The 14,738-nt window shown below is 42.6% G+C and overlaps 1 protein-coding gene across 1 annotated transcript in view; it reads left to right on the plus strand.

Annotated features, from left to right (window-relative positions):
- The window catches only part of LOC115200801 (glutamate receptor ionotropic, NMDA 2C-like), a 124,901-nt gene that overhangs the window by 61,590 nt on the left and 48,573 nt on the right, over positions 1-14,738 (plus strand). Inside the window, exons 5-8 of the mRNA XM_029763931.1 lie at positions 3,247-3,312; positions 5,670-5,858; positions 6,306-6,646; positions 6,772-6,886. Of these exons, the coding sequence (XP_029619791.1) occupies positions 3,247-3,312; positions 5,670-5,858; positions 6,306-6,646; positions 6,772-6,886 (711 nt within the window). The remainder of the gene's footprint in view (positions 1-3,246; positions 3,313-5,669; positions 5,859-6,305; positions 6,647-6,771; positions 6,887-14,738) is intronic.

Genomic DNA, 14,738 nt, shown 5'->3' on the forward strand with positions numbered 1-14,738 from the left:
TGCATAGAGGTGGATCAGAGAATCACCAGCAGCAAGAGAAACATCATTGATGTATACAAAGAGGAAAGTCAGCCAGAGAATTGAACCCTGTGGCACACCAATAGAGACTGCCAGAGGTCTGGACAATAGGCCCTCCGATTTGACACACTGAACTCTATCAGAGAAGTAGTTGGTAAACCAGGCGAGGCAATCATTTGAGAAACCAAGGCTGTCGAGTCTGCCAATAAGAATGTGGTGATTGACAGTGTCGAAAGCCTTGGCCAGGTTGATGAATACGGCTGCACAGTAATGTCTCTTATCGATGGCGGTTATGATGTCATTTAGGACCTTGAGCGGTGCTGCGGTGCACCCATGACCAGCTCTGAAACCAGATTGCATAGCGGAGAAGGTACGGTAATCTGTTTGTTAACTAAAAAATACATAAAATATGAATAGGTCCGTTATGCTCTAGTTTGAGTCACGTTGTTCAAACTGGCGAGAGCTTTCCAAGTTAAAGGTTAGCTGATGACCGCTAGCAATGGTTTGCTGACTGATAGCTGGTAGGTAGTTAGCTGGCTAGCTTCAGTTGAGGGATTCCAGATCCGAAGTAAATAGAAATACTTTAGGAAAAAAAACAGATCCATGCCACGTTGGGTGAGGCGGGTTGCAGGAGAGTATTTAGAAGTTGAGGTTTAGAAAAATATTTTAAAAAGATATGCGAAGAAAAAGATGTAAAAAGATATATACAAGGGACACGACAGGACAAAGACGTCTGACTGCTACGCCATCTTGGAATCATCAATGTATGGAATCACTTGGGAAATTTGGGATTTAAGGTACTTACCCTTTAACTTTGTCTCCCTCCTGCACGCCTGCCCTAAGACAAGCCTTTTATTCATTTTTGAAAATATTTCATCCACCTTTTTATCACCAATTTTGTGATATCCAATTGCAATCTTGTCTCGTCACTGCAACTCCCCAGTGGGCTCTGGAGAAGCGAAGGTCAAGTCATGCATCCACCAAAACATGACCCGACAAACCGCGCATCTTAACATCTGCCCGCACGGAAGCCAGCCGCACCAATGTGTCGGAGAAAACACTGTTCAACTCACGTGCAAAGTCAGCCTGCAGGTTCCCGGCCCAACACAAGAAGTCGCTAGAGCGCGATGAGCCAAATGAAGCCCCCCCGGCAAAACCTTCCCCTAAACCGGACGACGCAGGGCAAATTGCGTCCCCCTATGGGACTCCCAGTCACGGCCGGTAGTGACACAGCCTAGGATCGAATCCGGGTCTGTAGTGATGCCTCAAGCACTGCGATGCAGTGGCTTAGACCATTGCACCACTCAGGAAGCCCTACGTTTTGCCTTTTCAAAGTGTGTTATTACATCAGGTGCTAAGTCATTTTCATCGGATTGTTGTGTAGGCTTTATGACAGCTCATATAGTCTGCTCACAGTCGTAGACTGTATACAGAATGCCTGCTGAGAAGGTAATGTTTAATTAACGGTTTCACAAATAGTGCATTCGGAAAGTTTTCAGACCCCTTGACTTCTTCCATATTGTGTTACACTACCGCCTTTTTCTAAAACTGATTAAATAATTTTCCCCCCTCATCAAGCTACATAAATTACAATACCACATAATGACAAAGCAAAAACAGGTATGTAGAAATTATAAAAAATACAATTCAGACCCTTTACTTTGTTGAAGCACCATTTGCAGCGATTACAGATTCAAGTCTTCTTGGGTATGACGCTACAAGCTTGGCACAGCTGTATTTGGGGAGTTTCTCACATTCTTCTCTGCAGATCCTCCAAGCTCACTCAGATTGGATGGGGAGCGTCGCTGCACAGCTATTTTCAGGTCTCTCCAGAGATGTTCGCACGGGTTCAAGTCGGGCTCTGGCTGGGCCAATCAAGGACATTCAGAGACTTGTCCCGAAGCCACTCCTGCGTTGTCTTGGCTGTGTGCTTAGGGTCGTTGTCCTGTTGAAAGTTGAACCTTCGCCCCAGTCTGAGGTCCTGAGCGCTCAGGAGCAGATTTTCGTCAAGGATCTCTCTGTACTTTGCTCCATTCATCTTTTACCCTGTCCTGACTAGTCTCCCAGTCTCTGCCGCTGAAAAACACCCCAAAAGCATGATGCTGCCACCACCATGCTTCTCCGTAGATATGGTGCAAGGTTTACTCCAGATGTGACGCTTGGCAATAAGTAAAAGAGAGAATCTTGTTTCTCATGGTCTGCCTTTTGGCAAACTCCAAGCGGGCTGTCATGTGCCTTTTATTGAGGAGGGGCTTCCGTCTGGCCACTCTACCATAAAGGCCTGATTGTGGGAGTGCTGCAGAGATAGTTGTCCTTCTGGAAGGTTCTCCCATCTCCACAGAGGAACTCTGGTGCTCTGTCAGAGTGACCATCGGGTTCTTGGTCACCTCCCTGACCAAGGCCCTTCTCTTCCGATTGCTCAGTTTGGCCGGGCGGCCAGCTCTAGGAAGAGTCTTGGTGGTTCCAAACCTATTCCATTTAAGAATGATGGAGGCCACTGTGTTCTTGGGGACCTTCAATGCTGCAGACATTTTTTGGTACACTTTCTCAGATCTGTGCCTCGACACAATCCTGTCTCAGAGCTCTATGGACAATTCCTTCGACCTTATGGTTTGTTTTTTGCTCTGACATGCACTGTCAACTATGGGACCTTATGTAGACAGGTGTGTGCCTTTCCAAATCATGTCCAATCAATTGAATTTACCACAGGTGGACTCCAATCAAGTTGTAGAAACATCTCAAGGAAGATCAATGGAAGCAGGATGTACCTGAGCTGAACTTCGAGTATCATAGCAAAGGGTCTGAATACTTATGTAAATAAGGTATTTCTGTTTTTTCGCTTTGTCATTATGGAGGATTGTGTGTAGATTGATGAGGAAAGAAATTGGTGTATTTAATACATTTTAGAAGAAAAATGTCTGAATACTTTCCGAATGCACTGTATATCAGTGTTCATAGCGTGGCTTTAATAGGGATAGAATTGACACTCACAGCCCGTTGTTTATGCTTGTGTGTGTCTATAGGTGTGTAGGTGTTTTTAGGTGTTATAACAGCGATAGGATTGACCACATGTTATTTACCTCCTCTGGGTGTGGAAAATGTCTACTTGAGAGTTTGCAAGTGTTTGTGAGTGTGCTCACCTGAATAGTGTACAGTATTATTGGATAGAGCTAACACATTCTCATTCCCCCCTCCCTCTCCTTCTCACCCCACTCCTCCCCCCTTTAGGCTGAGGGTTCCACATTTCTCCAGATGGGTGCCTCCCTGGAGCAGCAGATCGTCTGTATGTTCAAGGTACAGGAACAGAATAATCTAAAGTTCATGTTCACTTATAAAGCCCCCTTTCAGCCATTCAGAATTTAGTATTCAGGAAAGCTGTGGTCTGAAATGTAATGTCAATATATGATTTTACATTTATGGGTCGTTTCACAAGTACTTTTTGCATTCCTTTGATATTTTAAGTAGAAATTGTGTACCAATATTGCATTTTAAAAGCCTGTTATATTAAATGAAGTCCCCTTCAGATTAGTAGTATGAATAAAGACTTGCTAAAGCATGGTTTCCCAAACTTGGTCCTAGGGCCCCCCTGGGTGCACGTTTTGGTTTTTGCCCTAGCACTACACAGCTGATTCAAATAATCAACTCATCTTCGAGCTTGGATTATTTGAGCTGATTCAAATAATCAACTCATCATCAAGCTTGGATTATTTGAATCAGTTGTGTAGTGCTAGGACAAAAAAAACATGTGCAACCAGGCTGGGCCCCAGGACCGAGTTTGAGAAACCCTGCGCTAAAGTGCCACAATTCAGCATTTTGACATGTTCCTTGTCATGTTTTTCCGAATTATATTAAGATTTCAACCCACTTATCCAAGTTTTCATTTTAAAGCTTTGACCAAGTTATTTCTGGAGATTATTATGTATTTATGTTATTAGTGATCAATTAACATCTGTCCCTCATTTCAAGGTCAAATCTTTTATGTGAACTGAACTCTCGTTTCAATATGGTGAAACTACTCCTTTTTAAATTATTTTTTCAAAAGAAACATTGTACATGTAAAATCATAGAGTGAAAGCAGGTGAGCTTGTTCTACTCTTTTTGGCCTTTTTCTGGTGTTTTGTGGTGGAAAACTGAGCGCATCCAGCACAACACGTCAACTCTGTTACCCATAGATAGATAGGCTAGAGATGTTTGAACAATTTTATTTTTTTGTGAAGCTTGCATTCAATTTCCCCTCCCTGGTGCACACAACAAGCTTCTATTCCCCCTGTCACAAGGGTATTTATCGCTGATTTAAGATCAAAACATCAATCCTGTCACGGTCAACCCTGTTACTTTATTTTTCACTTCATTGGCACTTGCTTTTGACATTATCGATCATAGTCTGCTGCTGACAAAACGTATATGTTATGGCTTTACACCCCCTGCTATATTGTGGATAAAGAGTTACCTGTCTAACAGAACACAGAGGGTGTTCTTTAATGGTAGCCTCTCCAACATAATCCAGGTAGAATCAGAAATTCCCCAAGGCAGCTGTCTTGGCACTTTACTTTTTTCAATCTTTACAATTGAATTGCCACTGGCTTTGAGGAAATCCAGAGTGTCTATGTATGTGGATGACTCAACACTATACATGTCAGCTACTACAGCGACTGAAATGACTGGAACACTTAACAAAGAGTTGCAGTTAGTTTCAGAGTGGGTGGCAAGGAATGTTAGTCCTAAATATTTCTAAAACTAAAAGCATTGTATTTGGGACAAATCATTCACTAAACCCTAAACCTCAACTAAATCTTGTAATAAATAATGTGGAAATTGAGCAAATTGAGGTGACTAAACTGCTTGGAGTTACCCTGGATTGTAAACTGCCATGGTCAAAACATATTGATACAACAGCACTGTCAGCACGGCTGGCCCTTGGATGTACACAGAGAGCTAATATTAATAATATGCATGTCAATCTCTCCTGGCTCAAAGTAGAGGAGAGACGGACTACCTGCTGAATGCACCGAGCTGTCTGTTTGAACTACACCCATGCATACCCCACAAGACATGCCACAAGAGGTCTCTTCACAGTCCCTAAGTCCAGAACAGACTATGGAAGGTGCACAGTACTAAATAGAGCCATGACTACATGGAACTCTATTCCACATCAAGTAACTCATGCAAGCAGTAAAATTAGATTTCAAAAACAGATAGAAAAACACCTTATGGAACAGCGGGGACTGTAAAGCAACACAAACATAGTCACAGACACATGCATGCACACACACACACACAATAGCATACGCACTATACACACACGTACACATGGATTTTGTACTGTATATATGTGGTAGTGGTGGAGTAGGGGCCTGAGGGCACACGGTCTGTGAGTGTATTGTAATGTTTGTAAAATTGTATAAACTGCCTTAATTTTGCTGGACCCCAGGAAGAGTGGGGATCCATAATAAATACAAATACAAAATACTAAAATATTTATTTTATTTAATTTCTTGAGATGGAAAAACGTGTTTTTTTCAAATTAATTTGAACATGTGCTCTTTATGACAATGTTAATTAGGTGAAATAAAAAATTATTTTGGACCAAATTACACTAGCCAAAATGTACTCTTATTAGTGGAATATGTTCTATCATGTCTATATTCTAGTTGATGGAGGAGTATGACTGGGGAGACTTTGTAATAATCACCAGCATGTGGCCGGGATACGAGACGTTTGTAGACTACGTCCGATCCTACACGGACACTTCCTACTTCCTGTGGAGGCTACAAGATATCCTGTCTCTGGAGATGTCTGTCAGAACCAGTGACGTCCGAGCCAAACGCATGTTACAGCAGGTAGGAGAGATAATTTTTTAAAAACTATTTAGAGAGCGATTTCGAGAGAGGTTTTGAGAGAGAGAGAGAGAAAAAAGGTTTGGGCTTGTTAGTAGGCAATTGTTAAAGTTTGTTATGTCTCTATACAGGTGTACCTATGAAGAGGACCCGTGCCTGTTATTAGGGTTGAACCTGGATGTAGACATGAAGTTAGGGTTGAAGCTAGGGTAACGGTTGAACCGGGATGTGGACATGAAGCTAGAATTAGGGTTAAGGTTACGGTTGAGGCCAGGGTTAGGGTTGAACCTGGATGTGGACATGAAGCTAGGGTTAGGGCTGTGGTTGAAACTAGGGTTAGGGTTGAACCTGGATGTGGACATGAAGCTAGAATTAGGGTTAAGGTTACGGTTAGGTTTAGAGGTTAATGTTCGGTATTACTTACAGTGTTATATATATCTGTCCCTCTAGATTGATTCCCAGGTACTCCTGGCCTACTGTTCCTATGAAGAGGCCCAGTACCTGTTCCAGGTAGCAGGGGAGGTGGGTCTACTGGGGCCTGGGTACATCTGGATTCTCCCCTCCCTCGCGTTGGGCAACACAGAGAGCCCTCCACCTATCAGCTTCCCTGTAGGACTGATTGGCGTCATCACTGACCACTGGAGGAAGAGCCTGAGGCAACGTGTCAGAGAGGGAGTGGCCATAGTGGCCAAAGGGGCGGATAGTTTCAGAAGGCATCAAGGGTTCCTTCCAGAGGGACACAGCGACTGCAACACACCAGTTACACATATCAACAACAACACACTGTTCAGGTGAGTGTGTGAGGCCACACACTCTCTCGTCCAGTGTGTGTTTTTGTAAGTAGACACATACTAAACAGGTGTGTGTGTGTGTGTGAGTGCTGAAAACTGAATCTATGTGTATGTGTGTGTTGCAGACACATGCTAAACGTGACATGGGAGCGTAAGGACCTGTCGTTCAACAGTGATGGCTACCTGACCAACCCCTCCATGGCCATCGTCGCACTGGACAGAGACAGACTGTGGGACAAGGTACTGAATTACATGTGTGTATGAGTGGGTGTGTGTGTGTCTGGACCGTGAAACAACCAACACAGCACTACCTTATTCATCTGGTTACATCTACAAGTGGTGTATCTCCCCTGGTGGTGTATTCAGTTGCACAGCTGTGTCCAAGGGTATACACACGCACACGCGCACACAGGGTTGGGTAGGTTACTTTCTAAATGTAATCTATTACAGTTACTAGTTACCTGTCCAGAATTGTAATCAGTAACATAACTTTTGGATTAACAAACTCAGTAACGTAATCTGATTGCATTCAGTTACATTTAGATTACTTTCCCCTTAAGAGGCATTAGAAGAAGACAAAAATGTATGTTACCAATTGAACCACATCTATTGCAGGATAAATCAGTGTTAAAGTTTACATAGCTGGCCATGTATGGATGTTACATTTTAGTTCAGTGTGTCAAATCGGAGGGCATGTTGTTCGTACCTCTGGCGGTCTCTATGGGGTGACACAGGGTTCAATTCTCGGGTTGACTCTTTTCTCTGTATATATCAATGATGTCGCTCTTGCTGCTGGTGATTCTCTGATACACCTCTACGCAGACGACACCATTCTGTAAACATCTGTCCCTTCTTTGGACATTGTGCTAACAAACCTCCAAACGAGCTTCAACGCCATACAACACTCCTTCCGTGGCCTCCAACTGCTTTTAAATGCTAGTAAAACTAAGTGCATGCTCTTCAACCAATTGCTTCCTGCACCCTCCCGCCCGACTAGCATCACTACTCTGGACGGTTCTGACCTAGAATATGTGAACAACTACAAATACCTAGATGTCTGGTTAGACTGTAAACTCTCCTTCCAGACTCACAATAAGCATCTCCAATCCAAAATGTAATCTAGTATCAGCTTCCTATTTCACAACAAAGCCTCCTTCACTCATGCCGCCAAACACACCTTCGTAAAACTGACTATCCTACCAATCCTTGACATTGGCGATGCCATTTACAGAATAGCCCCCAACACTCTACTCAGCAAACTGGATGTAGTCTATCACAGTGCCATCCGTTTTATCACCAAAGCCCCATATACTACCCACCACTGCAACCTGTATGCTCTCGTTGGCTGGCCCTTACTACATATCCGTCACCAAACCCACTGGTTCCAGGTCATCTATAAGTCTTTGCTAGGGAAAGCCCCACCTTATCTCAGCTCACTGGTCACCATAGCTACACCCACCCGTAGCACACGCTCCAGCAGGTATATTTCACTGGTCATCCTCAAAGCCAACACTTCCTTTGGCCGCCTTTTCTTCCAGTTCTCTGCTGCCAATGACTGGAACGAATTGCAAAAATTACTGAAGCTGGAGTCTTATATCTCCCTCTCTAACTTTAAGCATCAGCTGTCAGAGCAGCTTACCAATCACTGTACCTGTACACAGCCAATCTGTAAATAGCACACCCGACTACCTCATCCCCATATTATTACTTACCCTCTTGCTCTTTTGCACCCCAGTATCTCTACTTGTATATCATCATCTGCACATCTATCACTCCAGTATTAATGCTAAACTGTAATTATTTTTGCCTCTATGGCCTATTTATTGCCTACCTCCCTACTCTTCTACATTTGCACACACTGTACATAGATTTTTCTATTTTTCTATTTTTCTTATTGTGTTATTGACTGTACGTTTGTTTATGTGTAACTGTGTTGTTGTTTTTGTCGCACTGCTTTGCTTTATCTTGGCCAGGTCGCAGTTGTAAATGAGAACTTTTTCTCAACTGGCTTACCCGGTTAAATAAAGGTGAACAAAGAAATAAAAGGGTAGCGCACAATTAGCCTACAGTCATCCGGGTAAGGGGAGGCCGGGGTAGGTCGTCATTGTAAATAAGAATTTGTTCTTAACTGACCTTCCTGGTTAAATAAAGGTTCCTTTTTTTTCTTTTTTTTCAAACCTAAGTCCATCAGAATTCCAGTCATTCCAATAAATGTTATACCCCTTGATCTTCAAGAATAGAACTTGGAAATATGGAAGGACAGATTAGCCAAATTGTTTAACCTGAGCATAACCCCAACACTAAGGACTTATTAGCCATCCCTAACCTGATGTTTATGATTTAGTTGTCATGGAGGACTGATCGGGCTCATTGAAAAATGGTCCCGTGTGGCTCAGTTGGTAGAGCATGGTGTTTGCAATGCCAGGGTTGTGGGCTCGATTCCCATGGGGGACCAGTAGGGGGAAAAAATGTATGAAATGTATGCATTCACTACTGTAAGTCGCTCTGGATAAGAGCATCTGCTAAATGACTAAAAATGTAAAAAATAAATAAATAAATAAATGCTGCACTCATGGAATGGCATGCTTTGAGCACTACTGAAAAGTGCTATTTACATGTGAAAAATGAATGCCAAATGCTGCATTTGCTACAGGCCAATTCTTAAACTGTTTGTTGTTGACACTTTGATATCTTGATAATCCACAGATGAAACAATAACAAAATGGCCACCCCGCCACTGTTTTGGTCAAATCTGAGGGATGCTCTGTCTCAAATTAATAGTCAGAGCTATGGATGCAATAACTGACCATCCATGATATCAGAATTATTGTTTTAGCCATGTTATGAGGCTATACAGTGTTTGTTTACATTTACAATGTTTACAAACATTGGAGAATAACAAGCTTATATTTTGGGTTCACATGGGGTGTGACAGTTGAACTAAGCTCATGAGTCATTTGTAAGTTATATTATTCAATAATCAATGGATATATACAGTATATATAATTTCTAAGTCCAAAAATGGATGTAGCTACAGATTGCCCCTTTAAGTCTATCAAAAGTGTGTGAGTTTCAGCAATAAAAGCCCCACTTTTATTCCATAGGCTGGGATCCGCACTGTGCAGCTGTTGCAAGAGTGCATTTTTCACTGGCTGTCCACTGGTTTCAAAAACAATGATTGACAGGCAGCTTAAACTTCTTGAATTCAATCTTTATTGGGTTCAAATACACATTTAGATTTGTGAACAGCCATCCACAACAACCACAATCCGTAAGGTGCAAATAGCTAAATGAGAGGGCAACAATGTGACTCACATCAATGCGCTATGTAGATAACGCTATTAAGTGATCTGTATAGCCGTGGACTACACCACTGCTGTCATCCTTACCTCCAAGCACTTATTTAAATTGGATAATCTTTGGATGCCGACAGCAGTCGTACTATTCGAAGACATAGCTTGGACTGTAGACTAAAAAAGCCTATTCCTGCTCTTTTCCCGCGATCCATCAAACTAATTTGGTGTGTCATCATAGTGGTCTCTGACTTGTGGTCAGACTCACTCAGGTGGAACAAGCTTAAACTTGTGCCTTTTTTCAATGCTGATTTGAATGTCACTGAGAAAACAGTGTCAAAGATTTTTTTTCTCTCAAACATCCTTTCTGAATTTAAAAGTCATCCTCAAAGTAATCATCTAGTTTTTCCAAAAGTATCTGTAATCTGATTACAATATTTTTTCTGGGAACGTTATGGATTACAGTTACCGTTTTTTGTAATCCCTTACATGTTACGGATTGCAGGTAATCTGTTACCCTGCGCGCGCACACACACACACACACACACACACACACACACACACACACACACACACACACACACACACACACACACATACATACATACATGCCAGGCAGTGACATTGATACAGTAGGGTTGCTGTGGCAGGGCAGGAATACATTTGTTCAATAGTAGGAGGGGGATTACTCTCTGGCCTTTTCCTATAGTCCTACTATAGTCCTCTGGCTACCCTTGGGAGATTTGTGTGTGTGGTTTGGTTCTTCTGTCCATGCGGGGACCTAAAATTCCCAAAAGTCCCCACAAGGATAGTAAAACAAGAGAAATTCTCCCTGGTGGGGACATTTCCCACATCCCCATGAGGACAAAGGCTATTTTAAGATTAGGGGTTAGAGTTAGGGTGACAATTAAGGTTAGGGTTAGAATTAGGGTTAGGGTAAGGTGTTAGTGGTTAGGTTTAGGGTTAGGAATTAGATGTAGGGTTTGGCTTAGGTTTATGGGTTAAGGTTAGTTAGGTTTAGTGTTAGGGGTTAGGGAAAAAAGGATTTTGGATAGAAAAACATTTTAGGTCCCTACAAGTATAGAGGAACATAACATTGTTTGTGTGTGTGATTGTGTGTGCGTGTGCATGTGTGTGGGTCGTGACTGTGCAGTCTGAAAACACAAACAAAAAGTCCAGCTGCTGAGGTTTTGCAATGCTCCGGAATTCCTACAGAACACACATTCATTCACAACCCCTGGTTCTATTTCTTCCCTTTAACCTTCTCACTCTCTCTGTAACGCTCACTCACTCTTTCCTTAAAACCTCTCTCCCCCTCCTTACCTCCAGTGTCATGTAGCTCATTCATTAGTGAAAAAGTGTCATTGTGCACTCACTTGTGGGTTTGTGCATGTGACATGCCCTTTTCATCCCTTCTCTCTCTTTTTGACACACTGACAGCACTACACCTCTCATTTTTTTAAAACTAAGTCAGGGGGAACCGTCTCTCTATCTTCCTCACTTCTTTCCTCCTAGAGAGGGAGGGAGGAGTGATTTGATTTCAGTAACTGTTAAAACTGCACTGAAATTCATAGAGTCAGACACAATAGTCTGGGTTATTTACATGCTAGTGTGGCTTTAAATAGTATTGTAGCTATTTCTACTTTTTTATGTAATATAAATCAACAGAGCTAGATTTAGAGTTAGAAAAATGTATTTAAGTGTCACTCCACAATGATACAATAATCCAAAATGCATATTTTTTTCTACCACATTGTGCATCACTGATATTGAGGTCTGCAACACTAAAAACTATCATGATCAAACATTGTACAGGTTTCATCTATAATACATGACATCATTTATACACATGTAGCCTGTGCATAAAAAATAAAAAAAATAAAAACGAAGTACAGTGGATAAAAGGACAATTGGGCACATAAAAAGAAACATCTCCATTGGAGGATAAGATGGCAGGCTTTGGCGCAGGTCTTTACAGTGCAGGCATTTACCTTTGACTTATTCCACATTTTGTTGTTTGTTACAGCCGGAATTCAAAATAGATCAATTATATATTTTTTCTCACCAACCTACACACAATACCCCATAATGACAATGTGAAACATGTTTTTAGACATTTTTGCTGTTTAATTGAAAATGAAATACATAAATGAAGTCAACTCCGAAAGTATTAGGGCAGTGTCACTGTTCTGGTTTTGGCTCTGTATTGCACCACTCTGGATATGAAATTATACAATGACTTTGAATTGAGGGTATTTTCATCCATAGCGGGTGATTTTACAATTGTGACAAATTTACTTACACTGTACGTGTATTAAAGTAGTCGAAAGTGTAGTATTTGGTCCAATATTCCTAGCATTTGCTGTTTGTTTCGGTTGTGTTTCAGATTATTTTGTTCCCAATAGAGATTAATGGATAAAAATGTATTGTGTCATTTTGGAAGAACTTATATTGTAAATAAGAATATAATATTTTTCTAAACACTTCTACATTAATCTGGAATCTACCATGATTCTGGATAATCCTGTGTCACACCGTGAACTGTTTCACCTGTTCTTGTAATTGTCTCCACCCCCCTCCAGGTATCGCCCATCTTCCCCATTATCCCCTGTGTATTTATACCTGTTCTGTTTGTCCGTTGCCAGTTCGTCTTGTTTGTCAGTTCAACCAGCATTTTTGTTCTCAGCTCCTGCTTTTCTCAGTCTCTCTTTTTCTCGCCCTCCTGGTTTTGACCCTTGCCTGTCCTGACTCTGAGCCCTGCTGTCTGACCACTCTGCCTGCCCCTTACCCTGCCCCTAAGCCGGCCTGCCGAACTGTACCTTTGCCCCACCTCTGGATTATTGACCTCTGCCTACCCTGACCCTGAGCCTGCCTACCGTACGGTACCGTTGCCCCACCTCTGGTTTACTGACCCCTGCATGCCTTGACCTGTCTATTGCCTGCCCCTGTTGGATTATTAAACCATTGTTAATTAGACGTTGTCTGCATCTGGATCTTACCTTGATTTCTGATAATCCTGAATGAATCGTGAATAATGATGAGTCAGAAAGTTAGAGGCATAAATATCAACCCCCCCCCCCAAAATGCTATCCTCCCCTGTTATTTTAATGGTGAGAGGTTAGCATGTCTTGGGGGTATGATATTTGTGCATCTGTAACTTTCTCCCTTATCATTATTCACTAAAATATATCACTGTCCCAATACTTGTGGAGCTCACTCTATGCCATTTACATAAGTATTCACACCTCTGAGTCAATACATGTTAGAATCACATTTAGCAGCTATTATCTTCACTGACAGTTTCATACTCTCCCTGAACGAGTCTGTAATACCTACATGTTTCAAGCACACCACCATAGTCCTTGTGCCCAAGAAAGCGAAAGTTACCTGCTTAAATGACTATCGCCCGTGGCACTCACGTCAGTAGCCATGAAGTGCTTTGAAAGGCTGGTCATGGCTCACATCAACACCATAATCCAGAAACCCTAGACCCACTCCAGTTTGCATACCGCCCCAACAGATCCACTGGTGATGCAATCTCAATCACACTCCAAACTGCCTTTTCCCACCTGGACAAAAGGAACACCTATGTAAGAATGCTGTTCATTGACTAAAGCTCAGCGTTCTACACTATAGTGCACACAAGCTATCACTAAGCTAAGGACCCTGGGACTAAACATCTCCCTCTGCAACTGGATCTTGGACTTCCTGACGGGCCGCCCCAGGTGGTAAGGGTAGGTAACAACACATCTTCCACGCCGATCCTCAATGCGGGGGCCCCTCAGGGGTGCGTGCTTAGTCCCCTCCTGTACTCCCTGTTCACCCACGACTGCGTGGCCAAGCACGACTCCAACACCATCATTAAGTTGGCTGATGACACAACAGTGGTAGGCTTGAACACCGACGAGACAGCCTATAGGGAGGAGGTAAGAGACCTGGCAGTGTGATGCCAGGACAACAACCTCTCCCTCAACGTGAGCAAGACAAAGGATGCTGATCATGGACTACAGGAAAAGGAGGGCCATTCACATCGACGGGGCTGCAGTGGAGCGGGTCGAGAGTTTCAAGCTCCTTGGTGTCCACATCACCAATGAACTATCATGGTCCAAACATGAATAAAGTTGTGTAGAGGGCACGACAACACATTTTACCCCTCAGGAGACTGAAAAGATTTGGCGTGGGTCCCCAGATCCTCAAAAAGATCTACAGCTGCACCATCGAGAGCATCCTGACCGGTTGCATCACCGCCTGATATGGCAACTGTTTGGCATCCGACCACAAAGCGCTACAGAGGGTAGTACGTATGGCCCAGTACATCATTGGGGCCAAGCTTCCTGCCATCCAGGACCTATATACTAGGCGGTGTCAGAGGAAGGCACAAAAGATTGTCAAAGACTCCAGTCACCCAAGTCATAGACTCTTCTCTGCTACTGCACGGGAAGCGGTACCAGAGCGCAAAGTGTAGGTCCAAATTTCTCCTTTTTAAGCTTCGACCCCCAAGCCATAAGACTGCTGAACAATTAATCAAATGGCCACCCGGACTATTTACATTGACCTCCCCCCTTTGTTTGTACAATGCTGCTACTTGCTGTTTATTATCTATGCATAGTCCCTTTACCCCTACCTACATGTACAAATTACCCCAACTAACCTGTATCCCCACACATTGATCCTGTACCCCCTGTGTATAGCCACATTATTGTTATTTTATTACTTTTTATTTTATTTTTTACTTTGTAAATATTTTCTTAACTCTATTCCTTGAACTGCATTGTTGGTTAAGGGCTAAGGGCTTGTAA

Source organism: Salmo trutta, chromosome 10, assembly GCF_901001165.1.
Source record: "Salmo trutta chromosome 10, fSalTru1.1, whole genome shotgun sequence".
Taxonomy (NCBI): Eukaryota; Metazoa; Chordata; class Actinopteri; order Salmoniformes; family Salmonidae; genus Salmo; species Salmo trutta.